The following is a 27839-nucleotide window of genomic DNA, read 5'->3' on the forward strand; positions in this document are numbered from 1 at the left end:
AGCCTCATTTACTGCCTTCTTAAAAAATATTGCTGACTTGTTTAAACAAATGTGGTTTCTACTGACAATTGAGATGTACAAACTATGGCATAAGGGAATGAGGAGCGGATAAGAGACAATAAATAATTTCGATTAAGACATAAATGAGCGAGCTAGGACAGACGTTGTCAATATAACTACTTGTTCAGCACTTTTTTAAAAATTATATACAGTATATTTACTGCACATTAGTAGAGTAACAAGCATTTCACAAATAACAATTGCACCTTGTTTGATTTAAAACAGTCAGTCAGTGGCATCCACAGGACAGACGACCAGTGGAATACTATCTGAACCACCAGGGTTGAAGAATGGATGGAGTTTCTCAGTGAAGGAGCAGCCAGTGAAAGAGTAGATATGAGACCTGTCCTCCACATTGTAGAAGGAGACCTGACCCTTCTCATAATCCACAAACACCCCCACTTTCAGGGGCCCCTCTCTCGGGGTGAAGGTGACAGGGGAATCTGCATTAGCTGTGCACTCTCCATCCTTCAGCTCCACAGTCCAGTATCCATTATTAGGCATTGGTATAAAACTCTCATTCCTATTGATGGACTGTATGACCACCCCCAAAGTCCACTCAGTCTTCCCCTCCACCTTCACCTCATAGTAGAACTTCCCTGAGAAGCCCACATTTCCCAGGACACAGGACCAATTTGTAAACCTCTTCCCGTTGTCAGAGAGAACCTGATCTAGTTCTCCATGTCTCACTTGTTTCCCGTCATCAGACAGGATAAGTTTACAATGTGCAGTATCAGGGTCTAGAGTCACATCCACTGTGGAGAGAAACATACACTATGGTAAACACAATGACATCAACACCAGTGGTATAATATACTATGGTAAATACAATGACATCATGACATCAACATCAGTGGTATAATATACTATGCTAAACACGATGACATAATGACATCATCATCAGTGGTATAATACACTATGGTAAACACAATGACATCATGACATCAACATCAGTGGTATAATACACTATGGTAAACACAATGACATCATGACATCAACATCAGTGGTATAATACACTATGATAAACACGATGACATAATGACATCATCATCAGTGGTATAATACACTATGGTAAACACAATGACATCACTACTATTATTCTGTAAGTAAATCCTAGACACTCTATTTGGTATATTATGTTACGTTTCATATGGTATGTATTAATTTGTGGATGTCACAGAGTATAAAACACACCTGCATGTCTTCTGATGGTTTCAAAATCTGAAATATAGAGTAAGAGACGGTTGGTTATGAAAATGAGCAACATACTGATGGATATCACAAACAACTGTAAGTGCACATTTGTGTTGTTCAACCCAGACCTCAAACTATGAAGACCTATAATAATTTGAATCTTAGTGAACATATGGGGAGAAACACTGGCATATCTGACACCCCAGCAGTCCCAGGAAGGTGGGGAGACCAAGAGCCAATTTGTTATACAGTATACGCACAGTATATATAATAAATCATTTTGACAGGAACCCTCCATAAATTCATTCATAAACCTTTTTCTTTTCCATATGTGATAGGAAGCTAAATGTGTTTTTTTTGGCTACAGGAATGTGACTGAAGAAGTGAAAAAGTGAAAAAGAAACTGATTGATAGTTTGATGGGATAGTCAGGGATGGTAGAAACAGCTTGAGTTGCCGTAGCAACATCATTGAAACTGCGCAGAAGGGAGTTGTACTTCAAATACAGCAGTTCAGTAACATCAATAATTAACTAATATTTGTTTTATTTAACTTCTATTTAACTATGCAATTCAGTTAAGAAACAAATTCTTATTTTACAATGAGGGCCTACCCCGGCCAAAACCTCCCCTAACCCGGACGACGCTGGGCCAACTGTGCGCCGCCCTATGGGACTCCCGATCACAGCCAGTTGGGATACAGCCCGGGATCAAACCATGTAGTGACGCCTCTAGCACTGAGATGCAGTGCCTTAGACTGAATTACTAAAAAATATGTTTATGTTTACATGACTTCTTTGTTTATGTTTACATGACTTCTTTGTTTATGTTTACATGACTTCTTTGTTTATGTTTACATGACTTCTTTGTTTGATTTCCCACCGTTTTATAAGTCAGAAGACCATCCAGACCTTACAAGGACCATGTCAACATCCTCAGTAAAATAAACGTGTATTTGCCTCCCTCTGGTGGTAGAAAGTATCACTACATCCATTTATTTTACTTCACTGCAATGTTACTTCAAAGGGGCAGTCCTTGGAAAAACATTTTTTAATTCATAGTCCTTCATTAAACATTTTATTCTAGGCGTTCACTGCCAAATGTTTGTTTTTTTAAATCAGCCGTGCAATGATGGGCTGCTCCTTCACACAACAACTCCTTTGGCAGAGGTCCCCTAAAATGCTACTTTAATGAACTACAGATTTCAGCAAACAAAGAAAGTCACACAATTACACAGGACAAACAGGTTCACGGTAAGAGTTTAAGAATTTACAAGTATCGACTGATAGTCGGAGGTACAGTCCACACACACTCATCACCACTCAACTCCATTGACAAAGCTAACATTTATAAGCCATCATATACAGTAGGTAACAAAGCCTTAATACTTACCCAGCTGAGAAGTCAGGATTTCTACAGATAAACAGATACATATAGTCAATTAGACACATCAGTGGTGTCCAAGGGGGAATCAACATGTGTTGGCTACCTCTCCAGTCTACACTATATAAATAAAAGGTTCCTGTATGATCTTTAAGGATAATATAAGGTTTAAAAAAAACCTTACGGTTAATTTAAGAACTCTGCCATCAGGTCGTATTTAATTTTGTGTATTTTACCCCTTTTTCTCCCCAGTTGATAGTTACAGTCTAGTCTCATCGCTGCAACTCCCGTACGGACTCGGGAGAGGCAAAGGTCATTTTTTCAATTTCTTCCGAACCACAACCCAACCAAATCACACTGCTTCTTGACACAATGCCCACTTAACCCGGAAGCCAGCCGAACCAATGTGTCGGAGGAACCACCGTACAGCTAGCGACGGTGTCAGCGTGCACTGCGCCCGTCTCGCCACAGGAGTCGCTGGTATGCGATGGGACAAGGACATCCCTGCCGGCCAAACCCTCCCCTACCCGGACGATGCTGGGCCCCATTGGTCTCCCGGTCGCGGCCAGCTGCGACAGTGCCTGGACTCAAACCCATAATCTCTAGCGGCACAGCTAGCCTGATGCAGTGCCTTAGATCACTGCGGCACTTGGGAGGCCCGTCAGTTCATTTTGAACCTTTGTAGACTTAAGGGGTGCTTTGAAGAACCTTTTCAAAAGAGGGGTTTCGTTTTGGAACCAGTAAGTGAGTAAAGGGCACTCGTGTGTATAATTAAAATTGAGAACATTGGCATTATGTGTCAGCTAGGACTCAGGTAAGGCGTTACAATACAGTTTTTTAATCACTATTACATGAACTAAGAAACCTTCTACTATATACTCTTTTGTTTTCTAGCCTATGAAATTACCTGTGGGGCCTTTGTCTGGCAAATACATTTCTGTTGTTACACTATAGAAGTGTTGGATTCCCTGTTTTGTAGTTACTTTGGAAGCGCGTCTGATGGCGACATCACATGACTGGATTACGAATTGCCGTTATATTTGACAAAAAACGTTGCTGAATGGAACGCTGACGAAAGGTTTATGAACGTCATCCCTCATCAGACCGGAGGTAAAGAGGCGAACATTTCATCGGACCGGAGGTAGAACTAGTGGCGCTCCTCAACTGTAAATGAATGTTCCCTGTGACAGTGTTAGAAGTGACTAAGATGAATGTATTCCATGAGTAGGAAGCCACTCAAGGAATGGGGAAACATATCAGATGATTTAATGAACGATACCTGAATGCAATGGGAAGGCCTGAAGATACCATGGGGAAGGTTACTCAAAATAAAATGGTGACCACCACCACTCAGGTTGTCACAGGTCTCCATACCTCACAGTCACACATCATGGCTGACCTGGGATCCCCATTGTCCACCACGTCTGTTCATACTGCACAGGGCCAGGGTCCAAGTACTATGTTATAACTACCACCACATACAGCTCTGTTCATACTGCACAGGGCCAGGGTCAATATACTATGTTATAACTACCCCCACATACAGCTCTGTTTATACTGCACATGGCCAGGGTCCAAGTACTATGTTATAACTACCACCACATACAGCTCTGTTCATACTGCACAGGGCCAGGGTCCAAGTACTATGTTATAACTACCACCACATACAGCTCTGTTCATACTGCACAGGGCCAGGGTCCAAGTACTATGTTATAACTACCACCACATACAGCTCTGTTCATACTGCACAGGGCCAGGGTCAATATACTATGTTATAACTACCACCACATACAGCTCTGTTCATACTGCACAGGGCCAGGGTCAAAGTACTATGTTATAACTACCACCACATACAGCTCTGTTCATACTGCACAGGGCCAGGGTCAAAGTAGTATGTTATAACTACCCCCACATACAGCTCTGTTTATACTGCACATGGCCAGGGTCAAAGTAGTATGTTATAACTACCCCCACATACAGCTCTGTTTATACTGCACAGGGCCAGGGTCAAAGTAGTATGTTATAACTACCACCACATACAGCTCTGTTTATACTGCACATGGCCAGGGTCAAAGTAGTATGTTATAACTACCCCCACATACAGCTCTGTTTATACTGCACATGGCCAGGGTCAAAGTACTATGTTATAACTACCACCACATACAGCACTGTTCATCATAGGTCAACTCACAAGGCAACAAAGTTTGTCCTAATTACCACCTCTTAGTGTACCACTGGGTGACCCACCACACTACAGGTTCTTTGTACCCGTGTTTAAGGGTGACCCACTAGACTACATATCTTTGTACCAGTGTTTAAGGGTGACCCACTAGACTACTGGTTCTGTGTGCATGGCTTTGAACATGCTATCGAAGACCGGACCGAGAACAGCAAAGACAGGCTGTACCTTTTGGAGAAATTCACCATGGGGCAACCCAAATCAAATCTTGGCTCAGCTCCTTTGTCTTACTGACGTTGAGGGAGAGGTTGTTGTCCTGTCATCACACTGCCAGGTATCTGACCTCCTCCCCAAGGCTGTCTCATTGTTTTCAGTGATCAGGCATACCACCGTCTGCAAACTTAATGATGGTGTTGGAGTTCTAAGTGGCCATGCAGTCATGGGTGAACAGGGAGTACCCGAGAGGACTAAGTACGCACCCCTGAGGGGCCCCCATGTTGAAGGTCAGCATGGCGGATGTATTGTTGTCTACCCTCACCACCTTGGGGCGACCCGTCAGCAAGTCCAGGATCCAGTTGCAGAGGGAGGTGTTCAGTCCCAGGGTCCTGAGCTTAGTGATGAACTTGGAGGGCACCATGGTGTTGAATGCTGAGCTGTAGTCAATGAACAGCATTCTCACGTAGGTGTTCCTTTTGTCCAGGTGGGAAAGGGTAGTGTAGAGTGCAATAGAGATTGTGTCATCTGTGGATCTGTTGGGGTGGTATGCGAATTGGGGTGGGTCCAGGGTGTCTTGAATGATGGTGTTGATGTGAGCCATCAGCCTTTCAAAGCATTTCAAGGATATTGATGTGAGTGCTAAGCGGCAATAGTCATTTAGACAGGTTACCTTGGCGTTGTTGGACACAGGGACTATGGTGGTCTGCTTGAAATATGAAGGTATTACAGACTGGGTCAGGGAAAGGTTGAAAATGTCAGTAAAGACACTTGCCAGCTGGTCAGCGCATGCTCTGAGTACGAGCCCTGCAAATCCGTCTGACCCTGCAGCCTTGTGAGTGAAAAACCTGTTTAAAGGTCTCACACACATTGGCTACCGAGAGCATGATCACACAGCCGCCCGGAACTCATGGTTTAGTGTTTCTTCCCTCGACAGGAGCGTAGAAGGCATTTAGCTCATCTGCTAGGCTCAAGTCACTGGGCAGCTTGTGGCTGCGTTTCCCTTTCTAATCTGTGATAGTTTGCGAGCCCTGCTACATCTGACAAGTGTCAGAGCTTGTGTAGTAGGATTTGATCTTACTCCTGTATTGATGCTTTGCCTGTTTGATGATTCATCGGAGGGAATAACATGATTTATTCTAAGCGTCTGGGTTTGTGTCCTGCTCCTTGAAAGCGGCAGCCTTTAGCTCAGTGCGGATGCTGCCTGTAATCCATGGCTTCTGGTTGGGACTTGTATGTACGGCCACTGTGGGAACGATGTCGTCGATGCACTTTAATGAAGCAGGTGACTGATGTGGTAAACTCCTCACCACTTCCGAATTGAGCGTGTCACTGGTACTTCCTGTTTGAGTTGTTACTTGTAAACAGGATTAAGGAGGATAGTTATGGTCAGATTAGCCAGAGATTTAGTCCACATTTACCAACATATGGAGGCTGACAGAGGGTATGCAGAGGCCAAAATACTTCTGAAAAAAGCACTTTGGAGACTAGTATAGAATCATCACAGTTTATATTGAGAAAGCTCTCAGCTGGTCGTCCAACAAGACTGAAGATTCTGAATCCTTACAGAATGCTACAACACTATGGATAATGTACAATATATGGAGGAAATGGACAGCCAATCAAATATGAGAGCCATAGTCTCAAAGCTGCCATAAACGTTGAAAGAAAATGTAGAGTCGGTTTATGACCTACAAGAGAGAAATGGAAGGTTTGCTCATCTGGTTACTAAGCCAGGATAGCCTCATAAGGTCAACCAATCTTTAAAAGCTTAACCTACAACTTGATAACTTCACCCATACTTATTGATACACTGTAGCCAAGAGTGGTAATATGCCTACGAGACAAAAAAATGCATAGGAAGAACCGAAACAGAGCAAGAAACGACAGAGCAAGAACCTCTGACCATGGCCTCCTTGGAAACCCAAGATGTCACTTTAGGAAGAAGTTAGGCTAGCTCACATCCTCAAAGTGATCAAAGAAGGCCATAACTCCCTCACAGCACAATTTAACTTGAAACCGTCTGAGTTCAGCTGCTCCATCTCAGCACAGTTGGCTGAAATCAAAAACACCAACTAAGGTTTGACAACGATTATCAACACGCTAGGATCACAGATGGAAGAAGCTGAAGAGCTGCTGAGGACAAGCTTGAGGGAATGGGGACAGAACTACAGAAACTGAGCAAAACCAACAATACCTGATGAATAAGGTGAACCATTTAGAAAACTACAGCAGGCCAAGTAACATTAGAATTATCGGCCTCCGCGAGGCTTGTGAGGGGACCGACCCCATTGATTTCTCTACTGCCATTATCCCCTCCCTACAGGGCAAAGAACATTTGGAGGAACCCCTGGTTATCAAAAGGGAACACAGGTCACTCGCCCTTCACCCATCCCCTGATCAGAACCCACAACCCTTCCTTGTTCGGTTCCTGAGGTACCAGGACAGAGAGAAAGTTTTCAGAACCGTGGCCAAACATTTCAAGGAGAAAGGAGTGATCCTATACAACGGGGAGGCGATTAAATTATTTCCAGACATGAGTCCCGGGATAATCAAACACAGGAAGGAATTCGACCAGGTGAAAAAATAATTTAATTCCAAGAACATTCCCTTTGCGCCGCTTCAACCTGCAACAATGAGAATCATCCATGACGGACAGAGGCGAGTGTCAAATCGCCCCCGAAGAAGCAGCGGACTAGAGGCGAGTGGCTCAGGACATGGTTGATTGGATAGCGGACCACGTTAATTTCACTGCTAGCTGGGCTGTGTCCCACTAGCCTGCCTTATTACTTGCATAACTGGTAGGACTGCTTTGCAGTAGCTTACTGACAGATCAATGACATCCCAAGAAGATTCTGACATCCCAATGTCCATGTACACAAACAATACATTTTTTTATCAGAGTGACATTGTTTTAAGTTGTTATTTGGGACAGGCATGGTCCTCAGAGGCATCAATATGATTTTAGACCTTTTTATACGACTAAGCCATGAAGTCTTATATTTTTATTTTGCTCCTTGTCATGGTATGTGTGTTGGGATCAGGACACCCATTATTGGTTTTGTTTTTGACTTGCATCATATAAGGATGGGTGAAGAATTATCTCTGTTTGTTAATTTACTGGCCTTGTGCTCCAGGTTCATGTTTGCCTTTATGTTAGAAATGTAATTTAGGAATAGTGACCCTGGGAGCGTAGCTCCACTACAGGTGGGATTTGTGGTGGGCACATTCAAGAACAGCACTGGGGGAGGAGGGGAATTGTTTGTTCTGTTTACTTTATATTACAATACTGTTTTGTGAGAGACCTTCACTTTATAATATGTGTTTGACTACAGGCTCTCTGAAAATAGGCAATAGAATATCCCACACCCTTATTGGAAATAATCATGACATTTGCGTTCATATATTAAGTGAACAATGTGGCTAAGATAGTAAATCATACATCATTAAACATTAATGGACTGAACGGTCCTGTTAAACGAAGTCCTTATGTCCTTGAAAAAGCTAAAGACTGATGTTGCGTTTATTCAAGAAACACATCTAACATGGGCAGAACATAAAAAGTTAGAGGGAATTGTAGTGTCTGCTTCCAACGCACACTCTCAAACACGTAGATCCCCTGAACACACCTCACTTTCCAGCACACTTTCCAGCTCACACTCTCAAACACGTAGATCCCCTAAACGCAGCTCACTTTCCAGCTCACTTTCCAGCCCACTTTCCAGCTCACACTCTCAAACACGTAGATACCCTGAACACAGCTCACTTTCCCGCCCACTTTCCAGCTCACATTCTCAAACACGTAGATCCCCTGAACACAGCTCACTTTCCAGCCCACTTTCCAGCTCACACTCTCAAACACGTAGATCCCCTGAACACAGCTCACATTCCAGCCCACTTTCCAGCTCACACTCTCAAACACGTAGATCCCCTGAACACAGCTCATTCTCCAGATCCCAATCACCTGAATTCTGATCACACACCTGTATGTCATTATCACACCTATTTAGTTCAGTTCTTTGCACCCCATCATTGTGAGGTATTGGTTGTTTTGTGACACACATCTTTTCGAAGCGTTGGTTTTCCCGTAATTTACTCCTCCCATGTATGATAGTTTTTACCTGCCTCACTAACGATGCCTTTTGCCTATTCCCTGCCTGTACTTTAGCCTATTGGATTTCCTGTTATCAACCTATTGTCTGATCTCCCAGACTACATCATTAGCCTTTTCCCTGCCTGTACTTTAGCCTATTGGATTTCCTGTTATCAACCTATTGCCTGATCTCCCAGACTACATCATTAGCCTTTTCCCTGCCTGTACTTTAGCCTATTGGTGGGAGGGCCAAGAGACCAGAGGTGGCAGAACGGGGTGTAGGGTTTGCTCATAGCCTGAAAGAAGGGAGGGGCAGTTCTTCTTGCTGCTACGTAGGCAAGCACCATGATCTTGTAGTGGATGCAAGATTTGACTGGAAGCCAGTGGATTGTGCAAAGGAGCGGGTTGACATGAGAGAACTTGGGAAGGTTGAAAACCAGGCGGGCTGTAGCATTCTGGATAAATTGCAGAGGTTTCATGGCACAAGCAGAGAGCCCAGCCAACAGAGATTTATATTAGTCAAGACTGGAGATGACAAGTGCCTGGATTAGGACCTGTGCTGCTTCCTGTGTGAGGTATGGTCATATGGATGTTGTAGAGCATGAACCTGCGGTAGCGAGACGCTGCTTTGATGTTTTCAGAGAACGACAGGCTGTTGTCCAGGTTCACGCCAAGGTTCTTTGCACTCTGGGTGTGCGACACTGTGGAGTTGTCAATTGTGATGGAGAGGTGTGAGGATATGAATGAGCCAAGTGACTTGGTGTATAGAGAGAAGAGGAGATAAACTAGAACAGAACCCTGGGGAACACCAGTAGTGAGAGAACATGGTGCAGACCCAGATCCTCTCTACTGATGGTTCCCAGTGTCGAAGGCAGTGGATAGATCTAGGAGGATGAGAATAGATGAGAGAGAGTCTGCTTTGTCAGTACGGAGAGCCTCCGTGACACAAAGAAGAGCAGTCTCGGTTGAGTGACCCGGGCCGAAGCCTGACTGGTTAGGGTCAAGAAGATTGTTCTGAGAGCAATAACGAGAGAGTTGATCAGAGATAGCACGCTCAATTGTTTTGGAAAAAAAGAAAAGGATACAGGTCTATAGCTTGACGTCAGATGAGTCAAGTGTTGGTTTCTCAACAGTTTTCTGTGTGTATCAAGAATGGTCCACCACCAAAGGATGTCCAGCCAACTTGACACATCTGTGGGAAGCATTGGAGTCAACATGGACTGGTATCCTTTGGGAATGCTTTCAACACCTTGTAAAGTCCATGCCCTAACAAATTGAGGCAAAAGGGGTTGCAACACAATATTAGGAAGGTGTTCCTAATGGTTTGTACTCTCAGCGTATGCCAGACTTGTTCTGGAAGAGGTGGACCAAAGAGTATCTTCCTGAGTTGCAGGAGCAACAAAAATTAACACGAGAAGAAAATGTGTCTCTGGGGACATGGTTCTCAGCAATATGACTCTTATCTCTGTACAAAGTGTTGATGGGCTAAAGGTTCCAAACTGTCTGTTCATCACGTACCTGTGGCCTCAAGGTAAGTTTTGAATTGGTTTACGAATAGCCTTTATAAAATGGTTCTCATAATTCTTGCAAAGAGATGATCTGAAGACACTACTTACCCTTCTCCTTCCTGAGGACATCTGTGAACATGTAGAGTAGATGGAAAACAGTGAGAACATCATCAACATGAACACTAGAAGATGTCGTCTCTCTCTGGGATTCCTTGTCTCATGTCAATGTTCCAACATCAGAAGGAACATCTTCAATGAGCTCAAAATAACCTTCTTAAAACGTTTTCGTCCTTGAAGTCGGTAAATTAAAGAGAATGTTACTTTTGTGGTTCTAATAACGTTATCAAAGTGATGATTTGAAGACAGTACTTACCTCGATTCTCAGTGAGGTAATCTGTAAATATGTAGAGTAGATAGAAGACAGTGAGAACATCATTAACATGAACACTAGAAGATGTAGTCTCTCTCTGGGACTCCTTGGTCGGGATTCAATCCAATGTGCTCTATACTGCAGGGCACTTCACAGCTGACAATGCACTTTTAAAGGCATTTTCCACCGGCATTCATTTCACATTCATGGTAAACACTGCACATGTCAACTCAAGTCTAAAATACCTTTAAAAGTCTCTTATAGTGTGCTGTGTTATAATAAGTCTTGAAATGAATCCCGGACCTTGTATCATAACACTGTTCCAACATCAGAAGGAACATTTTCAATGTGCTCAGCCACAAAAAAAGACTTAACATGCTTCACATAATTCTAGTAAAGTGAAGATCTGAAGACACTACTTACATTTGTGCTCCCAGAGTTCATCTGTAAACATGTAGAGTAGATGGAAGACAGTGAGAACATCATTAACAGGAACACTAAAAGATGTAGTCTCTCTCTGGGACTCCTTGTCTCATATCAATGTTCCAACATCAGAACTAACATCTTCAATGAGCTGAAAATAACCTTCTTAAAACGTTTTCCTACTTGAAGTCAGTAAATTAAAGAAAATGTTACTTTTGTGGTTCTAATAATGTTATCAAAGTGATGATCTGAAGACAGTACTTACAATTCTGGTCCCCGAGGTTAACTGTAAATATGTAGAGTAGATGGAAGACAGTGAGAACATCATTAACATGAACACTAGAAGATGTCGTCTCTCTCTGGGACTCCTTGGTCAGGATTCAATCCAATGTGTGCAGTATACCGCAGGGCACTTCACATCTGACAAAGCACTTTTTTAAAGACATTTTCCACCAGCAATCATGGAGATTGTATTCATGGTCAACACTGCACATGTCGACTCAAGTGTAAAATACCTGTAAAAGTCTGTTATAGTGTGTGGTGTTATAATGCGCCTTGAATTTAATTCCTGGCCCTTGTCTCATACCACTGTTCCAACATCAGAAGGAACAACTAGGGCCAATCAGAAGCTGAAACAATAACAAAGTGTGATCCCAGCCACTGTTGTTTTGGTAATAAACTGAGGGAGGGGCTGGAGAAATAATATCACTCTCAAATTCATAGACAGATCTATGGACGTAAGGACTGACCATCCATTATACTGTATATACATTATAGTTTTAAATATGTTTGGAGGCTGTATAGTGTTTGCTTGCATTTACTTTGTTTACAAACATTGAGATAAAACAAGGTTATATTTTGAGTTCTGATGGGGTACAACGGTTAAACTAAGCTCTTTAATAATTTATAAGTTATATTCTTCAAGAATCAGTGGGTACATATAATTAATTTATAAGTCAAAAAATTGATGTAGCAACAAACCGATTGTTCCTTTGTGCTAAAAAAAAACTGTGTTTAATTAAATTTAGCAAAGTGATCATCTGAAGACACTACTTACCTAGCTTCCTAGTGAGGTCATCTGTAAACATGAGTAGATGGAAGACAGTGAGAACATCATTAACATGAACACTAGAAGATGTAGTCTCTCTCTGGGACTCCTTGTCTCATATCAATGATCCAACATCAGATAAAAGTCAGGGAACATTAATATAAACAACATGAAGTGTTCTACTTCACTAGAAGTTAAATCTATAGAAGAGACATTGGTGTATTTGTTATCAATGTGGTGATTTAAAGATACTACTTCCTCCTCTCCTTCCTGAGGTCATCTGTAAACATGTAGAGTAGATGGAAGACAGTGAGAACATCGTGAACATGAACATCAACATCAACATTAATGTGACTGGTCCATCAGTGATCCAAGTGTATCAGATTCTACCTCTCTCTAGTCTAGTGGTCCTCTACAGCCTCAACACACACATCAACATTAATGTGACTGGTCCATCAGTGATCCATGTGTATCAGAGACTACCTCTCTCTAGTCTAGTGGTCCTCTACAGGCTCAACACATCCTGTTCTAGAACATCAACATTAATGTGACCGGTCCATCAGTGATCCAGGTGTATCAGAGTTAAGGACAATAAAAGCATTACTTTCCACTCTGCAGTTTGAGTTGATCTATTATCACACCTGATTAACATGTTAATCACATGTAGATTAAAATCAGTCATCTGTGTCAACATGTGAATCACCTGCAGGTTAAAATCAGTCATCAGTGTTAACATGTGAATCACCTGCAGGTTAAAATCAGTCATCAGTGTCAACATGTGAATCACCTGCAGGTTTAGTATATTATCCTGTATCCATAGAATACAACCACTGTGAATGTGTTGAGGTTGAAAAAATACATTGCAGACATTTATTTCTAACAATGAAACATTCATATAATCTGTCCATTACCTTTTTTATTACGTATGCAGTAGATAGCCAGAGATAACCCAATCACAGTGATGGCTCCCAGACAGCATAACACAATGAAGGATATTCTCCATGGGGTTGTATCAAATAACTCACCTAAAACACAAACATCATTACACACCAACAACAGGGTTTGGCACTAATACTACCACACATCAACAACAGGGTTTGGCACTAATACTACCACACATCAACAACAGGGTTTGGTACTAATACTACCACACATCAACAACAGGGTTTGGTACTAATACTACCACACATCAACAACAGGGTTTGGTACTAATACTACCACACACATCATTACACATCAACAACAGGGTTTGGTACTAATACTACCACACATCAACATCAGGGTTTGGTACTAATACTACCACACACATATTACACATCAACAACAGGGTTTGGTACTAATACTACCACACATCATTACACATCAACAACAGGGTTTGGTACTAATACTACCACACATCAACAACAGGGTTTGGTACTAATACTACCACACATCAACAACAGGGTTTGGTACTAATACTACCACACATCATTACACATCAACAATAGGGTTTGGTACTAATACTACCACACATCAACAACAGGGTTTGGTACTAATACTACCACACATCAACAACAGGGTTTGGTACTAATACTACCACACATCATTACACATCAACAATAGGGTTTGGTACTAATACTACCACACATCAACATCAGGGTTTGGTACTAATACTACCACACATCAACATCAGGGTTTGGTACTAATACTACCACACATCATTACACATCAACAACAGGGTTGGGTACTAATACTACCACACATCATTACACATCAACAACAGGGTTTGGTACTAATACTACCACACATCAACATCAGGGTTTGGTACTAATACTACCACACATCAACATCAGGGTTTGGTACTAATACTACCACACATCATTACACATCAACAACAGGGTTTGTTACTAATACTACCACACATCAACATCAGGGTTTGGTACTAATACTACCACACACATCATTGCACATCAACAACAGGGTTTGGTACTAATACTACCACACATCATTACACATCAACAACAGGGTTTGGTACTAATACTACCAAACACATCAACAACAGGGTTTGGTACTAATACTACCACACACATCATTACACATCAACAACAGGGTTTGGTACTAGTACTACCACATATCATTACACATCAACAACAGGGTTTGGTACTAATACTACCACACATCAACAACAGGGTTTGGTACTAATACTACCACACATCAACAACAGGGTTTGGTACTAATACTACCACACATCATTACACATCAACAACAGTGTTTGGTACTAATACTACCACACATCATTACACATCAACAACAGGGTTTGGTACTAATACTACCACACATCAACAACAGGGTTTGGTACTAATACTACCACACATCAACAACAGGGTTTGGTACTAACACTACCACACATCAACTACAGGGTTGGGTACTAATACTACCACACACCAACAACAGGGGTTTGGTACTACTACTACCACACATCAACTACAGGGTTGGGTACTAATACTACCACACATCAACAACAGGGTTTGTTACTAATACTACCACACATCAACAACAGGGTTGGGTACTAATACTACCACACATCATTACACATCAACAACAGGGTTTGGTACTAATACTACCACACATCATTCAACAACAGGGTTTGGTACTAATACTACCACACATCAACAACAGGGTTTGGTACTAATACTACCACACATCAACAACAGGGTTTGGTACTAATACTACCACACATCATTCAACAACAGGGTTTGGTACTAATACTACCACACATCAACAACAGGGTTTGGTACTAATACTACCACACATCAACAACAGGGTTTGGTACTAATACTACCACACATCAACAACAGGGTTGGGTACTAATACTACCACACATCATTACACATCAACAACAGGGTTTGGTACAATATCTCCAGTGTTTCATGTCTAAATAATATTGTGTTGTTACTCACTAGGGAGGTGAATCTCCATCTCCATCTTCTCATTGATCCTGCTCTGTTGGACTCTGCAGGTAAAGCGGTTGGTGTCAGTCTCCTGGACAATGACATGTTGTTTGACTGTGTAGAATCCCTTGGAGTCTTTATCTATCTCAGGAGGACCAGCAGAAAGATTGACTCCTTTACTGTCCAGCCACACCAGCTCAGGCTCAGGGTGCCAGCCTTCTGTTTCACACAGCAGGCCCATCCCTCCCCCTCTGTGTCCCTCAATGGACACCACTGGCTTGGATCCTACAACTACAGACACACAGATAGACTGGCTGTTAACTGGTGACAGGCTGTGAACAAATAGACACATGCTGTATATTAACACATCAATATCTCCAATGTTTCATGTCTAAATAATATTATGTTGTTACTCACTAGGGAGGTGAATCTCTGTCTCCATCTTCTCATTGATCTGGCTCTGTTGGACTCTGCAGGTAAAGCGGTTGGTGTCAGTCTCCTGGACAATGACATGTTGTTTGACTGTGTAGAATCCCTTGGAGTCTTTATCTATCTCAGGAGGACCAGCAGAGAGATGGACTCCTTTACTGTCCAGCCACACCAGCTCAGGCTCAGGGTGCCATCCTTCTGTTTCACACAGCAGACCCATCCCTCCCTCTCTGTGTCCCTCAATGGACACCACTGGCTTGGATCCTACAGCTACAGACACACAGACAGACTGGATGTTAACTGGTGACAGGCTGTGAACAAATAGACACATACTGTGTCCAGTAATATGAAGGAAAGAGGTGATGTCATTGTACTGTAGTGAGATTATTACATTAACATGAAAATAAACCTCACCTTTAACGAGGACTTGAACAGTGAAATCATCATACCAGCTCTTTGACTGAATTAAGCATTTGTAACGTCCCTCATCAGTGCCTTGTACCCTGGTCAGTTTCAAAGAGGTGTTGCCCCTCCATAGTTCCTCTTCATACAGTGAAGTTCTTCCACTATAGAAGAGAATCTGATCCTCTCGTATGATTCTGTGGTTTTGGTAACGAAAGACACGACCGTCTAAGAAGTCCAGGTTCAGCCAGTCCACTGTCATGTCCTCAGCGCTGATGTTGGGTTTGAGGTAACAGGGCAGAATGATGTCATCACCAGCCACAGCAACAATGGAATCAGATGGACCAAGAACCTCAAACCTCTCTGAAGAGAACAGACAGAAATTAAGGAGCATTTAGATACATCACCCACAACTAAAGACAGACTGTCAAATGTAATTCAGAGATTTCAAAACATAAAAAATCTAAGTAATAATGCAACCTCGCACGCGCATGCACACACACACACACACACACACACACACACACACAGAGGAAGCCCTGTAGTTACTGCATGAGTCAAAACACACAATAAGATGAAGTGAGCATAATAATTACCAGATACAGAGTGTGAACTGTGGAGGAGAAGCAGGAGAGTCAAAAACAGACTGTCTGGTCCAGTCTCCATTATTCCTGAAAGAGACAATAGGTCTAACATAGAAACATCAATTATAAAGATCAAAACTAGAAATCAACCAGTAGATCTTCAGTATCTTACTATGGCCCCTTTCAGATAAAACCAATAGACCTTCAGCAGCTTACTATGGCCCCTTTCAGATAAAACCAGTAGATCTTCAGTATCTTACTATGGCCCCTTTCAGTTAAAACCAATAGACCTTCAGCAGCTTACTATGGCCCCTTTCAGATATAACCAATAGACCTTCAGTATCTTGCTATGGCTCCTTTCAGATAAAACCAAGAGACTGATCAATAACTACAGGAAGCATTTTGTTGCAGTCATTGCATCTAAAGGTGGCACAACCACTTATTGAGTTTAAGGGGGACATAACTTTTTCACACAGCGGAATTGGATGTTGCATAACTGTCAATTAAATAAATATAATATATAATTTAAAAAAAATATATTTCTAAACTCAGGTTAATTTTAAGTTTTGATTGAAGATCTGATTACATTCACTATCAAAAATATGCAAAAATAGACAAAATCAGAAAGGGGGCAAATACGTTTTCACGGCACTGTGTACATACAGTGGGGCAAAAAAGTATTTAGTCAGCCACCAATTGTGCAAGTTCTCCCACTTAAAGAGATGAGAGAGGCCTGTAATTTTCATCATAGGTACACATCAACTATGATAGACAAAATGAGAAAAAAAAATCCAGAAAATCACGTATGATTTTTAATGAATTTATTTGCAAATTATGGTGGAAAATAAGTATTTGGTCAATAACAAAAGTTTCTCTCAATACTTTGTTATATACCCTTTGTTGGCAATGACAGAGGTCAAACGTTTTCTGTAAGTCTTCACAAGGTTTTCACACACTGTTGCTGGTATTTTGGCCCATTCCTCCATGCAGATCTCCTCTAGAGCAGTGATGTTTTGGGGCTGTTGCTGGGCAACATGGACTTTCACCTCCCTCTAAAGATTTTCTATGGGGTTGAGATCTGGAGACTGGCTAGGCCACTCCAGGACCTTGAAATGCTTCTTACGAAGCCACTCCTTTGTTGCCCGGGTGGTGTGTTTGGGATCATTGTCATGCTGAAAGACCCAGCCACTTTTCATCTTCAATGCCCTTGCTGATGGAAGGAGGTTTTCACTCAAAATCTCACGATACATGGCCCTATTCATTCTTTCCATTACACGGATCAGTCATCCTGGTCCCTTTGCAGAAAAACAGCCCCAAAGCATGATGTTTGAACCCACATGCTTCACAGTAGGTATGGTGTTCTTTGGATGCAACTCAGCATTCTTTGTCCTCCAAACACGACGAGTTGAGTTTTTACCAAAAAGTTATATTTTGGTTTCATCTGACCATATGACATTCTCCCAATCTTCTTCTGGATCATCCAAATGCTCTCTAGCAAACTTCAGACGGGCCTGGACATGTACTGGCTTAAGCAGGGGGACACGTCTGGCACTGCAGGATTTGAGTCCTGGCGACATAGTGTGTTACTGATGGTAGGCTTTGTTACTTTGGTCCCAGCTCTCTGCAGGTCATTCACTAGGTCCCCCCGTATGGTTCTGGGATTTTTGCTCACCGTTCTTGTGATCATTTTGACCCCACGGGGTGAGATCTTGCGTGGAGCCCCAGATCGAGGGAGATTATCAGTGGTCTTTTATGTCAACCATTTCCTAATAATTGCTCCCACAGTTGATTTCTTCAAACCAAGCTGCTTACCTATTGCAGATTCAGTCTTCCCAGCCTGGTGCAGGTCTACAATTTTGTTTCTGGTGTCCTTTGACAGCTCTTTGGTCTTGGCCATAGTGGAGTTTGGAGTGTGACTGTTTGAGGTTGTAGACAGGTGTCTTTTATACTGATAACAAGTTCAAACAGGTACCATTAATACAGGTAACGAGTGGAGGACAGAGGAGCCTCTTAAAGAATAAGTTACAGGTCTGTGAGAGCCAGAAATCTTGCTTGTTTGTAGGTGACCAAATACTTATTTTCCACCATAATTTGCAAATAAATTCATTAAAAATCCTACAAGGTGATTTTCTGGATTTTTTTTCTTCTCATTTTGTCTGTCATAGTTGAAGTGTACCTTTGATGAAAATTACAGGCCTCTCTCATATTTTTAAGTGGGAAAACTTGCACAACTGGTGGCTGACTAAATACTTTTTTGCCCCACTGTATATACAGATGAAGTCGGAAGTGTACATACAATTAGGTTGGAGTCATTAAAACTTGTTTTTCAACCACTCCATTAATGTCTTGTTAACAAAATATAGTTTTGGCAAGTTGGTTAGGACATCTACTTTGTGCATGACACAAGTAATTTTTACAGCAATTGTTTAAAGACAGATTATTTCACTTATAATTCACTGTATCGCAATTCCAGTGGTTCAGAAGTTTACATACACTAAGTTGACTGTGCCTTTAAACAGCTTGGAATATTCCTGAAAAATATGTAATGGCTTTAGAAGCTTCTGATAGTCTAATTGACATCATTTGAGTCAATTGGAGGTGTACCTGTGGATGTATAGCAAGCCGAAGAACACCATCCCAACCGTGAAGCACGGGGGTGGCAGCATATTTTAAAAAATATATATATTTTAACCTTTATTTAACTAGGCAAGTCAGTTAAGAACACATTCGTATTTACAATGACGGCCTACCCCGGCCAAACCCGGACGACGCTGGGTCAATTGTGTGCGGCCCTACCATGTTGGGGGGGGTGCTTTGCTGCAGGAGGGACTGGTGCACAAAATAGACGTCATCATGAGGAAGGAAAATTATGGACAATAATAATTGTCCAAATGGACAATGACCCCAAGCATACTTCCAAAGTTCTGGCAAAATGGCTTAAGGACAACAAAGTCAAGGTATTGGAGTGGCCATCACAAAGCCCTGACCTCAATCCTATAGAAACTTTGTGGGCAGAACTGAAAAAGTGTGTGCGAGCAAGGAGATCTACAAACCTGACTCAGTTACACCAGCTCTGTCAGGAGGAATGGGCCAAAATTCACCCAACTTATTGTGGTAAGCTTGTGGAAGGCTACCCGAAACGTTTGACCCAAGTTAAACAATTTCAAGGCAATGCTACCAAATACTAATTGAGTGTATGTAAACTTCTGACCCACTGGGAATGTGATGAAAGAATAAAATCTGAAAGAAATCATTCTCTCTACTATTATTCTGACATTTCACATTCTTAAAATAAAGTGGTGATCCTATATACAGTGCCTTGCGAAAGTATTCGGCCCCCTTGAACTTTGCGACCTTTTGCCACATTTCAGGCTTCAAACATAAAGATATAAAACTGTATTTTTTGTGAAGAATCAACAACAAGTGGGACACAATCATGAAGTGGAACGACATTTATTGGATATTTTAAACTTTTTTAACAAATCAAAAACTGAAAAATTGGGCGTGCAAAAGTATTCAGCCCCCTTAAGTTAATACTTTGTAGCGCCACCTTTTGCTGCGATTACAGCTGTAAGTCGCTTGGGGTATGTCTCTCAGTTTTGCACATCGAGAGACTGAATTATTTTCCCATTCCTCCTTGCAAAACAGCTCGAGCTCAGTGAGGTTGGATGGAGAGCATTTGTGAACAGCAGTTTTCAGTTCTTTCCACAGATTCTCGATTGGATTCAGGTCTGGACTTTGACTTGGCCATTCTAACACCTGGATATGTTTATTTTTGAACCATTCCATTGTAGATTTAGCTTTATGTTTTGGATCATTGTCTTGTTGGAAGACAAATCTCCGTCCCAGTCTCAGGTCTTTTGCAGACTCCATCAGGTTTTCTTCCAGAATGGTCCTGTATTTGGCTCCATCCATCTTCCCATCAATTTTAACCATCTTCCCTGTCCCTGCTGAAGAAAAGAAGGCCCAAACCATGATGCTGCCACCACATTGTTTGACAGTGGGGATGGTGTGTTCAGTGTGATGAGCTGTGTTGCTTTTACGGCAAACATAACGTTTTGCATTGTTGCCAAAAAGTTCAATTTTGGTTTCATCTGACCAGAGCACCTTCTTCCACATGTTTGGTGTGTCTCCCAGGTGGCTTGTGGCAAACTTTAAACAACACTTTTTATGGAAATCTTTAAGAAATGGCTTTCTTCTTGCCACTCTTCCATAAAGGCCAGATTTGTGCAATATACGACTGATATATATATACGACTGTCCTATGGACAGAGTCTCCCACCTCAGCTGTAGATCTCTGCAGTTCATCCAGAGTGATCATGGGCCTCTTGGCTGCATCTCTGATCAGTCTTCTCCTTGTATGAGCTGAAAGTTTAGAGGGACGGCCAGGTCTTGGTAGATTTGCAGTGGTCTGATACTCTTTCCATTTCAATTTTATCGCTTGCACAGTGCTCCTTGGGATGTTTAAAGCTTGGGAAATATTTTTGTATCCAAATCCGGCTTTAAACTTCTTCACAACAGTATCTCGGACCTGCCTGGTGTGTTCCCTGCTCTCTGCGCTTTTAACGGACCTCTGACACTATCACAGTGCAGGTGCATTTATACGGAGACTTGATTACACACAGGTGGATTGTATTTATCATCATTAAAGCCCTCCATGAGGGTGGTACGAGGGCCCGACGTCCACAGGTGGGGGTTGGGCTTACAGCCCAACACCGTGCAGGACATTTGGCATTTGCCAGAGAACACCAAGATTGGCAAATTCGCCACTGGCGCCCTTGTGCTCTTCACAGATGAAAGCAGGTTCACACTGAGCACGTGACAGACGTGACAGTCTGGAGACGCCGTGGAGAACGTTCTGCTGCCTGCAACATCCTCCAGCATGACCGGTTTGGCGGTGGGTCAGTCATGGTGTGGGGTGGCATTTCTTTGGGGGGCCCACACAGCCCTCCATGTGCTCGCCAGAGGTAGCCTGACTGCCATTAGGTACCGATATGAGATCCTCAGAACCCTTGTGAGACCATATGCTGGTGTGGTTGGCCCTGGGTTCCTCATAATGCAAGACAAAGACAAAACCTCATGTGGCTGGAGTGTGTCAAAATCAAATCAAATCAAATCAAATTTTATTTGTCACATACACATGGTTAGCAGATGTTAATGTGAGTGTAGCGAAATGCTTGTGCTTCTAGTTCCGACAATGCAGTAATAACCAACAAGTAATCTAACTAACAATTCCAAAACTACTGTCTTATACACAGTGTAAGGGGATAAAGAATATGTACATAAGGATATATGAATGAGTGATGGTACAGAGCAGCATAGGCAGGATACAGTAGATGGTATCGAGTACAGTATATACATGAGGTGAGTATGTAAACAAAGTGGCATAGTTAAAGTGGCTAGTGATACATGTATTACATAAGGATGCAGTCGATGATATAGAGTACAGTATATACGTATGCATATGAGATGAATAATGTAGGGTAAGTAACATTATATAAGGTAGCATTGTTTAAAGTGGCTAGTGATATATTTACATAATTTCCCATCAATTCCCATTATTAAAGTGGCTGGAGTTGAGTCAGTGTCAGTGTCAGTGTGTTGGCAGCAGCCACTCAATGTTAGTGGTGGCTGTTTAACAGTCTGATGGCCTTGAGATAGAAGCTGTTTTTCAGTCTCTCGGTCCCAGCTTTGATGCACCTGTACTGACCTCGCCTTCTGGATGATAGCGGGGTAAACAGGCAGTGGCTCGGGTGGTTGATGTCCTTGATGATCTTTATGGCCTTCCTGTAACATCGGGTGGTGAAGGTGTCCTGGAGGGCAGGTAGTTTGCCCCCGGTGATGCGTTGTGCAGACCTCACTACCCTCTGGAGAGCCTTACGGTTGTGGGCGGAGCAGTTGCCGTACCAGGCGGTGATACAGCCCGCCAGGATGCTCTCGATTGTGCATCTGTAGAAGTTTGTGAGTGCTTTTGGTGACAAACCAAATTTCTTTAGCCTCCTGAGGTTGAAGAGGCGCTGCTGCACCTTCTTCACGATGCTGTCTGTGTGAGTGGACCAATTCAGTTTGTCTGTGATGTGTATGCCGAGGAACTTAAAACTTGCTACCCTCTCCACTACTGTTCCATCGATGTGGATAGGGGGGTGTTCCCTCTGCTGTTTCCTGAAGTCCACAATCATCTCCTTAGTTTTGTTGACGTTGAGTGTGAGGTTATTTTCCTGACACCACACTCCGAGGGCCCTCACCTCCTCCCTGTAGGCCGTCTCGTCGTTGTTGGTAATCAAGCCTACCACTGTTGTGTTGTCCGCAAACTTGATGATTGAGTTGGAGGCGTGCGTGGCCACGCAGTCGTGGGTGAACAGGGAGTACAGGAGAGGGCTCAGAACGCACCCTTGTGGGGCCCCGGTGTTGAGGATCAGCGGGGTGGAGATGTTGTTGCCTACTCTCACCACCTGGGGGCGGCCCGTCAGGAAGACCAGTACCCAGTTGCACAGGGCGGGGTCGAGACCCAGGGTCTCGAGCTTGATGACGAGCTTGGAGGGTAATATGGTGTTGAATGCCGAGCTGTAGTCGATGAACAGCATTCTCACATAGGTATTCCTCTTGTCCAGATGGGTTAGGGAAGTGTGCAGTGTGGTTGAGATTGCATCGTCTGTGGACCTATTTGGGCGGTAAGCAAATTGGAGTGGGTCTAGGGTGTCGGGTAGGGTGGAGGTGATATGGTCCTTGACTAGTCTCTCAAAGCACTTCATGATGACGGAAGTGAGTCAGCTTGGTCGGACCAGCGTTGGACAGACCTCAGCGTGGGAGCCTCTTGTTTTAGTTTCTGTCTGTAGGCAGGGATCAACAAAATGGAGTCGTGGTCAGCTTTTCCGAAAGAAGGGCGGGGCAGGGCCTTATATGCGTCGCGGAAGTTAGAGTAACAATGATCCAAGATCCAAGAGGAAGGCATTGATGCTATGGACTGGCCCGCCCGTTCCCCAGACCTGAATCCAATTGAGCACATCTGGGACATCATGTCTCGCTCCATCCACCAACAAATGTTGGACCACAGACTGTCCAGGAGTTGGCGGATGCTTTAGTCCAGGTCTGGGAGGAGATCCCTCAGGAGACCATCCGCCATCTCATCAGGAGCATGCCCAGGCGTTGTAGGGAGGTTATACAGGCACGTGGAGGCCACACACACTACTGAGCCTCATTTTGACTTGTTTTAAGGACATTACATCAAAGTTGGATCAGCCTGTAGTGTGGTTTTCCACTTTAATTTTGAGTGTGACTCCAAATCCAGACCTCCGTGGGTTGATAAATTTGATTTCCATTGATGATTTTTGTGTGATTTTGTTGTCAGCACATTCAACTATGTAAAGAAAAAAGTATTTAATAAGAATATTTCATTCATTCAGATCTAGGATGTGTTATTTTAGTGTTCCCTTTATTTTTTTGAGCAGTGTATATCTGAAACTTTGAACATCCCACAGAGGACCATTAAATCCATTATTAAAAAATTGAAAGAATATGGCACCACAACAAACCTGCCAAGAGAGGGCCGCCCAGCAAAACTCACGGACCAGGCAAGGAGGGCATTAATCAGTGAGGCAACAAAGCTCCACAGCGGATATTGGAGTATCTGTCCATAGGACCACTTTAAGCCGTACACTCCACAGACCTGGGCTTTAGGGAAGTGTGGCCAGAAAAAAAGCCATTGCTTAAAGAAAAGAATAAACAAACACGTCTGGTGTTCTCCAAAAGGCATGTGGGAGACTCCCTAAACATATGGAAGAAGGTACTCTGGTCAGATGAGACTAAAATTGAGCTTTTTAGCCATCATGGAAAATGCTATGTCTGGCGCAAACCCAACAACCCTCATCACCCCGAGAATACCATCCCATCCCATGTTTTTCCTCGGGGGGTACTGGGATACTGATCAGAATTGAAGGAATGATGGATGGCGCTAAATACAGGGAAATTCTTGAGGGAAACCTGTTTCAGTGTTCCAGAGATTTGAGACTGGGATGGAGGTTCACCTTCCAGCAGGACAATGACCCTAAGCATACTGCTAAAGCAACACTCGAGTGGTTTAAGGGGAAACATTTAAATGTCTTGGAATGGCCTAGTCAAAGCCCAGACCTCAATTCAATTGAGAATCTGTGGTACGACTTAAAGATTGCTGTACACAAGCAGAACCCATCCAACTTGAAGGAGCTGGAGCATTCTTCTTTGCCTTGAAGAATGGGCAAAAATCCCAGTGGCTAGATGTGCCAAGCTTATAGAGACATACCCCAACAGACTTGCAGCTGTAATTGCTGCAAAAGGTGGCTCTACAAAGCATTGACTTTGGGGGGGGGGGGGGGGGCAATTACTTTTGGTCCAGTCCATTCTAACTTACCTGGGCCCGAGGTAATTTGCAACTGTTGGACTAATGATTAAACCCTAGATCAGCTAGACGCTTGCAAGAGTGTGCAAGGCGGTTTTGAATGTGTCACCTCAACATTATCAGTCGACCTGTGTGCACCTACAGTACATTGTAAACTTTCATTCACAGGCTAGGTTGTAGCTCATCATGTATCTCATGATGGGTATAGGGAACATTTGAGTTTCATGTAGTAGCCTAAACCGATCGCTGTTACATTGAACTGGATGAATGGAATATGAATGATATTCATCAAATATGCTGTAATAGAAATAAGGCCACGCTAACGAAAAAACAACATCTTAAATGGCACTGACCACCACTGAAATAGACTATAGACTCAAGTTAAAATTCTAATTTCCCTAACATTTGTCTTTAGAAAATGTAAACATTTGGATGTGGTTTAGTAGTATTTGTATAATCTAATAAATACATATGAACAATGAAATAGCATGGCAATTTACAGTTTGCCATTTCACAGGATGTTTAACTTTTCATGATCAACTATGATTGGCCTAACTATGCTATAGAGCTCTGCTTTAGGTTTTAGTTTCTTAAGCATAGCTGACAAAGAAATCCTTAACATAACCCAGTTTTAATTATATTGAGAAATATTCTTACCGTCTTTTACAGCCCGTTGGAAAAGAAAAGGGTGTGGAGTGAAAATGAAAGTATTCTTACTTTGGTGAAGTGCGAAACTGAAAGTAGGCTACAGCACGCTGTAACTCACTTATTTATATTTTTAGATGTCTAAGGATTTATTGAACAAAACTTACGAAACTTTACAAAAAAGGAACAAAAGCCCAGCTTCATCCAAAGGGATGAGGCCAGCTGTAGAATAATACATAAGTGAACTGAGTTTTATTGGCTCAGTAGTGGCTCACTGTTCCTTAGCCAGACACTGCAGCAACATACATTAGAAATCCTCACTGGACCAGCCTGTAGGGGATGTCGTCCAGCAGTCTCACTGGGTCTGGTAATCTTTACTACCTGGCCTCTTTTCAATCCAAAATACAGAGGTGAAACCAATTATTTATAAACCATGGGATTGCTGATGCTATTGCGTTTGAGGGGCTTTGAAGCGACCGGTCTGACATATTGGCACACCATATTCTAGTGTATTTAAATTAAAATGACAAAATTACATGTATTTAAGTATTTTATGTTGTTGTATTGCGGACATTAACATTAGTACTCTCAACAACAACAAAGAATACTTGAAGGAAAATGTTTTTACGTGTTAAAAATAAATATATGTATATGTGTATGTTTGGCACATAATAACATTTAAAAGTGTGTATTAAGGTGTCTGTAATAGAATAAACGTGGCAATAACGAATGTAGACATTAATACATGCATTTATATTGCATCCTAAATATATTTAGCAAATGAGGAGGAGCAATGACGGACTGGCTGCCATCTGGAGCACCGGAGTTTTCCGGGTGAGCTGGGGCGGATGCAACGCAAAATATAAATAACCCCCCGCTTAAAAAAAATAACCAAGTGCTGTGTGTCTGACTGGCCCAGGCGAGTGGACTGCGGCCCACTGCCACTGTGGTTGGGTATTACATCTGACAGCCTCTCTCTCCCAGCCAAATACTTTTGGTCCAGTCCATTCTAATTTACCTGGGCCCGAGGAGACATTTGCAACTGTTGGACTAATGATTAAACCCTAGATCAGCTAGACGCTTGCAAGAGTGTGCAAGGCGGTTTTGAATGTGTCACCTCAACATTATCAGTCGACCTGTGTGCACCTACAGTACATTGTAAACTTTCATTCACAGGCTAGGTTGTAGCTCATCATGTATCTCATGATGGGTATAGGGAACATTTGAGTTTCATGTAGTAGCCTAAACCGATCGCTGTTACATTGAACTGGATGAATGGAATATGAATGATATTCATCAAATATGCTGTAATAGAAATAAGGCCACGCTAACAAAAAAACAACATCTTAAATGGCACTGACCACCACTGAAATAGACTATAGACTAAAGTTAAAATTCTAATTTCCCTAACATTTGTCTTTAGAAAATGTAAACATTTGGATGTGGTTTAGTAGTATTTGTATAATCTAATAAATACATATGAATAATGAAATAGCATGGCAATTTACAGTTTGCCATTTCACAGGATGTTTAACTTTTCATGATCAACTATGATTGGTCTAACTATGCTATAGAGCTCTGCTTTAGGTTTTAGTTTCTTAAGCATAGCTGACAAAGAAATCCTCAACATAACCCAGTTTTAATTATATTGAGAAATATTCTTACCGTCTTTTACAGCCCGTCGGAAAAGAAAAGGGTGTGGAGTGAAAATGAAAGTATTCTTACTTTGGTGAAGTGCGAAACTGAAAGTAGGCTACAGCACGCTGTAACTCACTTATTTATATTTTTAGATGTCTAAGGATTTATTGAACAAAACTTACGAAACTTTACAAAAAAGGAACAAAAGCCCAGCTTCATCCAAAGGGATGAGGCCAGCTGTAGAATAATACATAAGTGAACTGAGTTTTATTGGCTCAGTAGTGGCTCACTGTTCCTTAGCCAGACACTGCAGCAACATACATTGAAATCCTCACTGGACCAGCCTGTAGGGGATGTCGTCCAGCAGT

The 27839-nt window shown here is 42.3% G+C and overlaps 1 protein-coding gene across 10 annotated transcripts; it reads right to left on the bottom strand.

Moving 5' to 3' along the window:
* On the bottom strand, positions 1-27799 carry LOC118943934 (butyrophilin subfamily 2 member A1-like). 10 transcript variants are annotated; one of them, XM_036960982.1, is made up of 14 exons: positions 27499-27799; positions 16827-16901; positions 16243-16593; positions 15817-16098; positions 15409-15690; positions 13381-13494; positions 12479-12499; positions 11687-11707; positions 11422-11442; positions 11002-11022; positions 10737-10757; positions 2645-2665; positions 1255-1281; positions 1-815 (listed from the first exon to the last, which is right to left on the bottom strand). In XM_036960982.1, exons 2-14 carry the CDS (start codon positions 16894-16896, stop codon positions 286-288), a joined length of 1782 nt encoding a protein of 593 aa, XP_036816877.1. In that variant the 5' UTR covers positions 16897-16901; positions 27499-27799; the 3' UTR covers positions 1-285. The 10 variants fall into 10 exon arrangements, with proteins under 10 accessions (XP_036816877.1, XP_036816875.1, XP_036816876.1 ...); XM_036960980.1 differs by having other exon boundaries at positions 16827-16919; XM_036960981.1 differs by lacking the exon at positions 27499-27799 and adding an exon at positions 25846-26134.
* Positions 27800-27839: the final 40 nt, after the last annotated feature.

Source organism: Oncorhynchus mykiss, chromosome 23 (genome assembly GCF_013265735.2).
Source record: "Oncorhynchus mykiss isolate Arlee chromosome 23, USDA_OmykA_1.1, whole genome shotgun sequence".
NCBI lineage: Eukaryota > Metazoa > Chordata > Actinopteri > Salmoniformes > Salmonidae > Oncorhynchus > Oncorhynchus mykiss.